This window comes from Mytilus californianus, unplaced genomic scaffold (genome assembly GCF_021869535.1).
Source record: "Mytilus californianus isolate M0D057914Y unplaced genomic scaffold, xbMytCali1.0.p SCAF_2, whole genome shotgun sequence".
NCBI lineage: Eukaryota > Metazoa > Mollusca > Bivalvia > Mytilida > Mytilidae > Mytilus > Mytilus californianus.
The window spans coordinates 90,371,908-90,384,208 of record NW_026262668.1 but is presented as its reverse complement, the minus strand read 5'-3'; the positions used below and the strand labels follow the sequence as shown (position 1 = coordinate 90,384,208).

General features: G+C 31.1%; 1 protein-coding gene across 2 annotated transcripts in view; it reads right to left on the bottom strand.

The window, feature by feature from the left end:
* Window positions 1-12,301, bottom strand: part of LOC127730393 (uncharacterized) — a 55,080-nt gene that overhangs the window by 13,959 nt on the left and 28,820 nt on the right. For both annotated transcript variants that reach the window (XM_052238774.1, XM_052238773.1), the window contains exons 2-7: window positions 7,217-7,246; window positions 6,818-6,904; window positions 2,411-2,500; window positions 1,676-1,804; window positions 925-1,014; window positions 225-344 (exon numbers count right to left, since the gene is read on the bottom strand). In XM_052238774.1, coding sequence (XP_052094734.1) covers window positions 225-344; window positions 925-1,014; window positions 1,676-1,804; window positions 2,411-2,500; window positions 6,818-6,900 — 512 coding nt within the window. In that variant the 5' untranslated portion in view covers window positions 6,901-6,904; window positions 7,217-7,246. The remainder of the gene's footprint in view (window positions 1-224; window positions 345-924; window positions 1,015-1,675; window positions 1,805-2,410; window positions 2,501-6,817; window positions 6,905-7,216; window positions 7,247-12,301) is intronic.

The window sequence follows — 12,301 nt, the reverse complement described above, 5'->3', positions numbered from 1 at the left end:
TTGTCATTTCCAAAGCAAAACAAATGCCTCATTTGCCTCCATTACACTTCGGCTCTGATTAATATGCTGTTTTACGGTAGATTATTTGCTGCAAAGGGATATTCACTACATACATGACACGTTTATAGTTTCCAGGAAAATAAATGCTTAAAACAGTGTGAATCCATTAACATTCAGAGATCAAAACTCAATCTAAGAAAGACCGACTTTGCTTTAAAACGTACTTGTCTGGAATAGGATGTTGAACCAGATCACAACTGAGGACAACTTGTTTAACACAGGATGTAGAACACACTGTCAGTGATTTAGCCAGATCATCATGGTCATCTGTAGAGTTCCAGTTACTTTAAATGTACAAGAGAAGAAACAGTTTACTTTATTTCACTGAAATTGTTTTATTTTTGAGTAGTGCTTGATAAAAGGCTTTTCCCGCCTTTAAGTTTTGATAAATGAAAACATCAAATTAAGTGTATACGTGGGCAGATCACAGATCATTAGTTAACATTCCGCCTAGCAATCTAGCTGACCGTTTTGTTACAGAAAAAAAGGTTTATCAATATTTCAGCACAAGTATCAATTACAACAGACAAATCCTAACATGAATAATGATAAAAAGTAAATATTCATTTCTTTATGGATTTTATCCCAACTTCCGTTGTTATTGAAGTATATCATATTTATGCTCATTTTCTTCATTGGGACAATTGCTACTACAATACTGCCAATCAATTATGCATAAACCCATTACACATTCCTCATTAAATAAACATTTTGAAAGATTTGTCAATCAACTAATATTTTGTGTCCTGGCAACGGTCCACATAAAAAGGTTCTGTGAAGATTTCAATCGTTCATTATTTATGATGCACAATCTATAGATGTAATATTCGTTAATGCTCATGATTGCCAAAATAATAAACTTACTCTATCAATAAGGCCACCATCAAATCTGCAGAAATTAGGGAACAACTACCCCAAAGCTCCAATAGGGCTGCTATATCTTTTTCATAAAATCTTGAAGAAGATCGAAATAATGACGTTAATGGTTTTCAAAATAATGATAATATATGTAGAGTCAAACGGTAATGTAGCATTAGTTTAAATTCAAATATTCAACAATTCGTCATATTCTTCTTTATTTAATCAATAACAGACACTGTAAATTCATTCATTAAGTTATTTTATTTTAGAACATTTCTTCCTAATGAAATATTAATAGGAAAAATGCTAAAATTGGAGAGTACAAATTTGTTTTATATCAGCTTTCCATTATTTGAAAATGAGAATGCTACAATAAAGTGTGAGATGCCTAAAGAGTTAGTTCCATCCGCCACGAACGTAGCTCTTCGGTACTGGCATAACTTAAATTCAAACTTTTCGTAATTAAAGTTGTCCAGAGACTGTCTTGATTGTTCTGTGTGTGTCTTTTTGCTTTAATGCTCTCAAATGTTTTATGCATTGGGCATTCCAGTTGTGTCGGTTTCGAGCAAACCTGGTGAAGATTATTCAGGAACCACATGTCTCACGCATTGTAATTTGATACCATTTGTTAATATAATAGACGACAAACCGATGCCAAAGTCTAACATAAATATTTTTACAACTTTTGCGTTTAGAAAGAAAATACAATAAAGTTACCCTTTTACACACAGTGGGTGTGTTCTATATAGCATACCTTTGCGATAATTCTTCGTCGCTAAATATTTCTGATTCTATTTCACCATAGGCCAGTCGGATCGTATACAACAATCTAGAAAACTCGTCATAGACAAGTCCAAACTTGAAGGCATCTTCTTGTTCAAGTCTGAAGTGGATATTTTAAAAACAATCAAATAAAAGAAATGAAAGAAAAACGACGGTAGCCTTGCCATGCTATAATACCATTAATATACTACGTTAACTAGAAATGTACCTCTTAATTTAGTGTCAAGATGGATTTTAGCTATGACATATTTTAAACTATAGCGTCAAATTTACCCATGGTTTAAAATTTGATAACTGGTGAAATCATGTGGACCACTATGACAACATTTAATCTCCAACTACATTTGTAAGATAACAGCTTTCCCTAACTAAATCTTCTATGACGGTAACTCTTCTATACTTTGAAAATACCATTGTTCTCAACCTACCCCTAACTATCGCAATAATAAACATCATCTTTTACGGATAATACTTTTGCCACCCAAATACTGTTACACTATGACAATAATCAATTCAATTTTAATTGTATTATAACAATGCTGTCCACCCTAAACTATTATAACAACAACTTACTCGAACTTACTCATACAAACAAATAAAAGCACTATCTCTTACCTAGATCTATAATATCAATCTCTAACCTATTTGGTAAGAAATTATTGTTCCCAACCTAGATTTACTTTCACAACAACATATTCAAACATACTTTGTAAGATAACACTGTTTCCCTTTTAACTTCATACATATTCTGATGGCAGTTGTTATTGTTGATTCTTCGACTCGCCTCCATTTGTCTCTGAAAAAGAAATCTCTTATTTTCTCAGATGTATTAAAGGGAAACTTCGCAAAAAAATGAAAAATTGATATTATGTTGATTATGTATAAAAAACCACAAATTCATAAATATTAAAGTTTAATTCTGCTAGATAAGAGATCACCATCGATTTTAAATTTAGAGTATCACTTCTCCGCGTGCGGCCATTTTGACATCATCCCTGAATAGAAACCACGATATATCTAAAAACCACAAAGGACCAAAACAAGCAGTAACCTAACGTAGCCGTAATTGAGTGTCGATATCTTGTCAAGCGTACGGTTGTTTTACCCGACAAGGAAAGCCTAATCCCGGGTCACAAAAAAAGATTATAATAGACATGGTTGTGCATGCAACCTTTCCTAACTAACTTGATACGGAAAATGTAATTATATATAATTTTTTTTGAATAACTAGTACTATGGTCTGTCGTTTTGAAACTGTTTTTTTTTTACTAAGTTTTTGAAACAAGAAATGTTAATGGAAATTAGTTAAAAAGTTCAAAGTGATAAATTAAGTGTTCCGTGTAAAAATGTTTTCGAAAATCTAGTGTGTTCATAATTCATTTATGTAATAATCTTATTTAAATAAATTCGGACCTTCCCTTATCTGATCACCAGCATTGCTAAAGGAATTGTTCCCAGAGGTATTGTGAGTTGACACGTCCAGGTATTCAAGCGATTTCCTGTCGGGCTTTAAAACTCTTATTACACAATTACATAAAGCAAGTTCGTGCATCACTTCACCTCTGAGGGTATTGATCAGTGTACACGGCCGATAACTTGTAACTTTCCATTTTGAAACTATCAGGTGAATATACATCTTTGTCTTGCGTGTCCGATAGTGATATGCTAGTCTTTACTAAACCATAGATATAATAGCCATTATATATATGACTTAACTCATACGCTTGTTTATAAATAACATTTAAGGTGTAAAGAACATTTATGAAAATCTAAATAATTCCAAAAAAAGATTTGATAAAATAAAAATATATTTACATATTTTCCAAACGTAAATTGGGGAAAATGTAAGTAATTACTCGTTGTCAATAATTATGGACATTTTGAAACGTACAAATATTGATTTAACAAAATGTACGCACTTGTCGATCATTGGATTATACGCCTAGATAGAAGGTTACGGAACTATAGATAGTCGCAATTTAGAATATATACATGTGTATTGAATATACGAGAGAAACATCCAAAACCAATCTGATTTAAATACAGGTCGATATCTAAGTGTCTCATAAGTCTATTCTAAGGCTGGATATTTGATCTCTGTTTTTATTATGAATTGTTGTATATATATATTGTTTGATCAAATATGTGACACTATAACTAAATATTTATTTATTTTATTTATTTTATTTATTTTATTTATTTTATTTATTTTATTTATTTTATTTATTTTATTTATTTTATTTATTTTATTTATTTATATCTAACTTGCTTTGGTTCATCAAAGTTATGCACATAGTAAAATCACAGATTTTTATTTCCATAAGATTATTTTGAACAGTTTAAGAAAGTCGTCATCATCTCAATGGTTGTGTATTATATATAATAATGTAATAATGTGAACATGGTTCTATTATACCTCATGTCAATTTTCCTGTTCCGACATGCATGTAATATATATGCCACTGGACGTACACTAATGATCCCCAAAAAGCTTATTTGAAGAAATAAAGAAACTTCACTCCGAATTGACCGATAGTAGATGTGTTAACTGGTTAACGTCTGGTCAGCTAGAAGGTTGATTAATTTATTTAGTTAGCTTAAAAGGGAGGGGGATAAACCATTCCTAATATTGCACTTATGCATAAAATATTAAATGAGAGTAATATAAGAGAAAATATAAATACGAAAAGTCGCATATGGTAAAAAAAAGTCTCACTGGCAACTATAGAATCTCACGTACAATTGTCATTCTTAATCGAAATAACGGACAGTCATTAAAATACATGCATGTACACTTTGATAAAAAGGGGTGCTGCAGTTGCATATTATTCATCATAAATCTATTTCAAGTATATACTTTCCTGTCATTCTTATAAGTTAACGCAGAGACATGTAACTTTACATCTCTAGTTAACGACAATCAACCATATAAATATTTGAATCTGATGTGACTTACCGTTAATCTCTTTCTTTTTTCATCTTTTTTTTTTTATTTGGGCAGGTACACAAACATTGTAATGTTAGATATACTGTTCCCAGGTTGGGAGGGGGCGGTGGTTGGGGGTGAAGTATATCGAAAGTTACAAAATAAGAACGTTGTATTTATGAATTTACATGAAGAATTCTGATCTTGGGCGTATGTTTCTTTTTTTTTTAAGTTCAGTGATTTAAATTGAGAGAAAAAAATATAGTCAGAATTTAAATCGTACCGGCAATTTCCACATAAGACTCCTCTAAAATCATGAATGGTCATGCTTCACAATCATCAGAATTTTCATTGCATTGGTACATTCTGTACCGGTAGTGATTTACCTTGACATTTCCGGGTATAACAGAGCTACTTGTATATTACCTGTATGTGGTTAGGTGACGTCCCATGAGGTCTTACGTATACAGGTTCACATTTATAATGGTTTCTGATATAACAAGGTTTTATGACATTCACACTTCTGCATGTTCTGTATACCAAATTCTTATCTTATTTTCAGACCAAACGAGGATATGAATATTTTCCAGGAAAAATATTGAGTATCAAAGTATCAAATTAATTTCGGGATTTTTTTCTTTCTTGGTATTAAATCACAGAAACTTAAAGAAAATACTGCTTGTCCGCTTTAGGTGTATTCTTGTCAGTTAAGACTGACATATATGTCTCTGGTATAAAGTGGGTTTATGAATGAATGATAAGTCTTGCAAAGGTACAAGATATAAAGCACATTGAAAATTGATTCCTCCGGTCTGTCTCCATTCAAAAAAGTAAAGTTGACGTTAGATTGATTCTGTTATTTTTTTTAAACATCGTTGGTCAAATAGCTAAAGTATGTATACGTTGTGAGATTTTAAATATTTTAATAAGGGCATTAATTAGGTAAATGTAGATCGCTGTGGACGGACCAAGCTATATTAATCATGTAACCGCGATAATTTTCTCTCAACATTGAAATATTCACGGTTAATACCCATGATAATTTGAAAAAGTAAGTACAGTGTTTGGTTTATACGCTCGTTTTCGTGGGCCATTTTTATTTGTAAAATTATTTAATTGAAAGTAATTCAGAATTTCGATGTTACAACAAAATACTCACCTATCTATTTTAAGATTAAGCTTACGCAAAATATAAAAGATATACATGTATATAACGGCGATTCAGGTATTTTGCCACCATATTCCTCCCCAAATAATTAATGTTTTTATCATTCATACGAAATGTTGTTCACACTTGTAACGGTGAACCGTGATGGCTAAAATTCACTGAGTGAAGATCAAAAGAATAGAATTACAGAATGCTAATCTTTTAATTACCTTGAATTTAACCACGCATTCAACAGGTGGTCACTTAGTGTCACAGTACAATACACATTGTATTTACACAGTACTAGACTGAAGTAAAAGCCTTCAGGTGAGAATACAAACATGCATTTGTAAAACAATATCAGTTATATATGTTTGTTCAAAATATCCGTCGGAAAAAAAATTCATGAAAATATATTCTATTGTATGATTTACTTTTATTACTATAATCATATCAGAAATCCTTTAAATATAAATTGTACATTTTAATTTTGAAAGTTGCACGGCGGATCACTTTACTTTCTTAATTATTAGTTGGTTAATAGCTACGCCAAAAGTCGTCGATGCGCTTTAAATCCCATTATTAGATGATTAACGAACAAGACTTACAACGAGATTTATTCACTCCCGGCATGCAAAAAGACTTAAACTACGTCACATAAGTCAGGAAGTTGGAATAAATTAAATTATTAATTCCCAATTTTCTTCTTTATTAGTGTTCATATCCAGATAAAACTTGGTAAATATGTTTTTTATGGTATTATGAACATAATAAGATGAAAAGTAAAAAATCGCGAATTTTCCCTTTAAGTTGTACATTTCTAAGCGAAAACAATTTTGATTGAGGGTCACAATATAAGTTGTGTTTGGTAAGTCAGTTATTATCAACATTCATTTAAATTCGGAGCTATGAGACAAGTTTATTGAGTATTTAATTTGAAAATTTTATATCTTATTATTATCTTACGTTATGTCAATAGTCTATTGGCACCAAATAAGAGAGAAAAAGAAAGGCGAAATGAAAAAGAGAGATGTACGTACTGTATGTTTGATATATCGCTAACATTCATCCAACATTTCTTTATGTCCTCTGACATGTTGACCAGAACATCATTCTCATCCATTTGTCTGTAACAATCAAAACACACATCATAGAGAAAAATGATCCCCTCTTTTTTTTATTATAACAACGGGGGAAAAACCTAGCGACATAGTTATACAAATATGTAGTATACAATAGATACATTCAAACCAAACAAATCACTATAACGTCTACATTGTCTTTTTCTCTTGAAAAGGAAAGTATGAAACTTAAACGCTAAGTTTTAATTCAACTCTAATTTTCCATCAGTATGTTGCTGTCCTAACTTGTCAATGAAGTATGTCTGTTTTTTATATTGTTGAGAATTGAATTCTCGAATGACATTATATCAGACTTACCTTTTTGCCTCTCTTGTCCTTGTCTGTTTTCTGAAATGAGGATAGCAAACCTTGAAAGTTAGATATATTCCAAAATGTGAATTACATGCCTCGATATATGTGGAATAATGTTTTTACATAATACAATTGCATAATATATATTTTTATTTAAAGAGATAAAATCTAAGAGACGAAGTTTTTAACACAACATGATATAAAACGATTTTTTAAAATCAGTATTACAAAGGTAAATAGAATTTAAACCAAGGCAAATATTTGGTGAGCTCTGCAAATTAATAGTATGCGAAATGACAGTTATTATTTACAATAAATTAAGACCCCTATACACATACTGTTTGTTCAAACGATTATACCATGATGCCTTATCTAGAGGTATAAAAATAAGAATAACTTACACATTCTATTTAATATTTCATTTTCTCTAACAATGAATAAATAGTAAATATATTGCCATATTCTTATAAATAAGTATAAAATAATGAAAGCAAGATAACTGTTTCGTATTGAAGATAACAATACCGAATATTAAAAAAAAACGAGATGAGTTACCGAAAATATTGGACAACAACAAAATGTACATTGTTCAGCAACTAGCACAAGAAAAAACACAAACATAGGCTGTAGGGTCAGACATAAGGAGTTGAAATATTATTGAATATAATGAATATATTCAATGTACATTGTATAAGATTATGTATATGAACATCAATGGTACACATTATATCACGACTTTTTTGTACTTTCAAACCTTGATAATGTTTTCTGTTTCTGCAATAACCTCATTGCAATATCATACTAAAACACAATTTACATTGGTCTTAGTTTATGCAAGTTTGGTTATATTTCGAAGATGAGCTATTATATGAAAATGAGAAGATGTGATATACATGTATATATACTTTCCACCAAAGAGACAAAAAGACGATATGATGTAAGAAACTATTGGTCAATGCATGCTAACATTTAGACATAACTTTTCAGAAAACAATGATTTATACTGCTGTAACAAAAAAACTAAATAAAATCGACTTTTTGTAGAATATTAATATACTTTTTATTATATTTCTATCATCAAATGGTTGTCTACATTTTTGACTGGTATTATATTGCCTCCGAATTTAGGAAATAACTTTTTTTTTCAGAAAAAGTTGTATCCCTAAACAATATATTCTAATATGACGTTCGTATTTCGCTATTACAAAGCCATGTTCTAATTCGCTAACGCTCGATATAAAGATATTGACAAATATAATGCCTATCCATGTTAAAATGAGCATAGAGCATGGCATGAAAGAATTATGTCTTAAGTAAAGTAATACATAAAAAAGATAACAGGAACTATCAAAAATATTGGACATCTCAACAAACAACACCACCCACCAACAGTCGACTATTTATGTATGTTTATGCTGCCTTAACTTAAGTTCAACCGCGGTGATCTTGGTATTTATTAAAAATATAAGGATCATGTTCTTCTCTTCCACGAATAGGTGAAATCTTTTAAGATAATTTGAACTGAGTGATCCGTGTAACAACTGTTATTGAAATGCCATAACTTTGATACAATAGGAACTGTAGATGTGAAGAGAAATTCAAGTCAACGCTACTAAATCTTATTAGGCATAAGAAAGATAGACAAAAAGATCGCATAGATATTGAGTGTAAATAAACAAGTTAAGAGTTACAGTATTTGTTTTGTTTGAATAAACAATATTTCAAACCAATAGATATATACAACTGTACCATGGAGTACTTAGGCAAACATAATATTAACTTCTTTTAACATTCTTCGGTATCAATCATACTATATATTTATTGATGATAATGGACTTTTGATATAACGCATACAATTTAAATCATTTATTATGTTTTCTGTAACACGACATTCAACATTTATTCGTTTAAACTATAAGAAATTGTTGGCTTATGTTTTTCATTTTTTTAACTTATCTTTTGATTCTCCACGGGGTGTACAGACAGTTTTACATGACAGCTAGAGCCATAGACATCAAGTTTTTAACAAAAGATGAGGTTTCCAACAAACAAATCTGACAGAGAGAACATTGATGTATAGACTGGTTTTAAAAAGTTCATAACGACAAAATGTAAGTTAATCAAAGGGAAAGTTACCAAATATTTTATACTGAAGCTACTTTCGGCTCCTATGCTTTCGACTGTCTTATTCTATTTGAGTTATCTTTGTGTATGTCCCAATTTTGTTACGTGAAGGTTTCTGCAGCTCTTCACTAGGTTACTGTGAAGTTCAACTATTACAAGTAGCAATTCTAAGATTTTGCAAAAAATGTGTTCATACTTTATCATCCAATATTCAATTTCCCATTATGAAGAGTTTGGACTATGCCGCGAAGACTTGTCACATGATAAACATCAACAATTAATATTACAAGTGACAGATTGTATAGCGTGTGTTAGCTGAAAATAATCCGAATACGAATTATGTGAAAGGGGAAGGATTCCGAAAGTGGATTTTATAGGGGGGGGGGGGGGATGTAATTTCGCCAACACAAAATCAAAGAGAATAAGAACTGGAGCAATTTTTTCAATAAACATAAATCATTGGTTAAGGGGTATCGTAGCACGCGAGTTCGTCCCCGTTTTTTTTTTGGGGAGGAGTTCGTGCTAACCCTACTTAAGTTTCGTGTGTAGTGTTTTGTGGACTATTTTACATATGTATGAAGGCTGAAAATAACAAATTAGCCCAACTTTAAAATTCCGCTTTGTACTGCTTCGCAAGAAAAGTAAACATTTAATGATAAAAATTCATTTTTGGAAAGATGTATAGCAGCAGCGACAAAAAAATCAAAAAAATCTAGGAAATTCACATTAAAAACAAAACATGGTATGTAAAGTGACAAGTATAAAACAAGGTCATCAGTTTAAGCATTATTCCAATATATCATTGTTTTGTTATGATAAAGAATTACCATGCATCAAGAACTCACAAGCTTTAGTTAGAAAAAGAAGTTATCTTATGTATAAACAGTTGGAAACTATTAAAGTCTTACAAGAAAATCAATGTCATAACTTTATATAAAAATATTCACATACACATCCATCTTATTTGTTGTTAATAAAATTGCTCTATAGAATTGCTTAGATTAAACTCTGTGTATCGTAAAGATTGGATGAGAGGTGTTGATACGGAAAGAAAACCTTTTCTCAACATATATCGATTTTGAGATTACTAAATAACGATTTAGGCAAAAGAATTTAATGACAGATACAGTGTCCATGCTGTTTATCGAGAAAATTGCTTGTGATGAGCTGAGATTGACGTAAAAATCCCGCAATACAGAGATATCATAATTAAAAAAGGACAACATTGCTTACTACTATCTAATCGGCACAACAAGGAATACATGTATATAGATATAAGAAGATGTGGTATGAGTGCCAATGAGACAACTCTCCATCCAATCACAATTTGTAAAGTTGACCTTAGATGAATTTGGCTATTTTTTTAGGTATTTTTGTCATATAGCTCTTCAACTGTTTTGGTACTTATTCATCCTCGGATTTCAAATGTTTGGCTTTGAGCGTTCCTGATGAAGGTAAATCCAGAAAAGCGCTTCGGACGCATGAAATTATTAAACACCATGTTGTTTTCAATTTTTTACAGCACTGGGTCGATACCTCTGCTGGTGGACTATCAGTCCCCGAGGGTATCATCAGCTCAGTAGTCAGTACTTCGGTACTGACATGATTTATAACAAACCTTTCTAAAATTTTCCGTTTAGAAATTTCGAAATTATAAAGAAACTAAGGTTTCAACTCCCTCAGGCAAAGTTGACCTTAGATGAATTTGGCTATTTTTTTTAGGTATTTTTGTCATATAGCTCTTCAACTGTTTCGGTACTTATACATATTGGATTTCAAATGTTTGGCTTTGAGCGTTCCTGATGTGGGTAAATCCAGAAAAGCGCTTCGGACGCATGAAATTATTAAACGTGTTGTTTTCAATTTTTTGTAAAAGTAAAAAAAAGTACGGCCTTCAACACGGAGCCTCAGTATGCATAGATTTTCTTAACTAATCATAATTTTAACCGTTTTTCCCCTTTTAATAGCAACTACGTAGACTTGGTAATTCTCTTTCCCTTTTTTTCCCTTTATTGCATTCTAGTTTAGCCAGTCACATATTTATATCTCTGTCTTAATAAGTGGATCTTATCAGTAGTTTTCTTTTCCTGTCTCTGTCTATTGGAAAATTTGGCAGTGGAATAAGATAGTCTGTTCTAATTCGTAACATCTTGTTTGTTCTGTGGCCAAATGGTGCACATGGTCTTCCTTTATCACACTTTGATCCCTCTTAGTTGTAAACATTTTACATATAGCTATGAGCTTTTCTTATTAGCATCAAATGCTTCAACAGTACCTTTTATTTTGGTAAGGCTTGGACAGATTATTCTTTCGTTTCGTGTAGCTTTTCGTTTAAAAATCGATGCAAATATCAAAAGAACGTAACAAAATTACAGTAGAACTATTATCAATAAAGGTCATTCCAATTTCATCAGTAGTCATCCATTTTTGAGTCTCGGATGGGTTCCTTAAGCGTAACGCAGTACCAAAGATTGGTGTATGGAAATAAATGTGAAGAAAACAAAGATTATTATATTCAATAGGAGTGTTAGACTCCTTACTGAAGATTTCAAGATAGGAAATAATTCCATCGAATGTGTTAAACAATACAAATATCTTGGCATAGTCATCCAAAATACTGGAAATTTTAATGAAGCCAGGAAACAATTATTCCAAAAAGGTCAAAAGGCCAGTTTTAAACTGTATAAAGATTTGAAATCATCAAATCCTCCTATTAAAACTCTTTTGCATTTATTTGATCATTGTATACAGCCAATTGTAACGTATGGTTGTGAAAATTGGGGTGTTATAAACATTACTCCTAAAAGGAAAAAGTTATCCCTTTATGACATATTTAAAGATTGGGAGTTTGAGAAGCTAAATTTAAAACTTTGCAAGTATATTATTGGTGTTACAAAGATGTGCACAAACGTAGCAGTCCTGTCTGAACTGGGTAGATATCCTCTTTATATAAATTTGCTAACACAT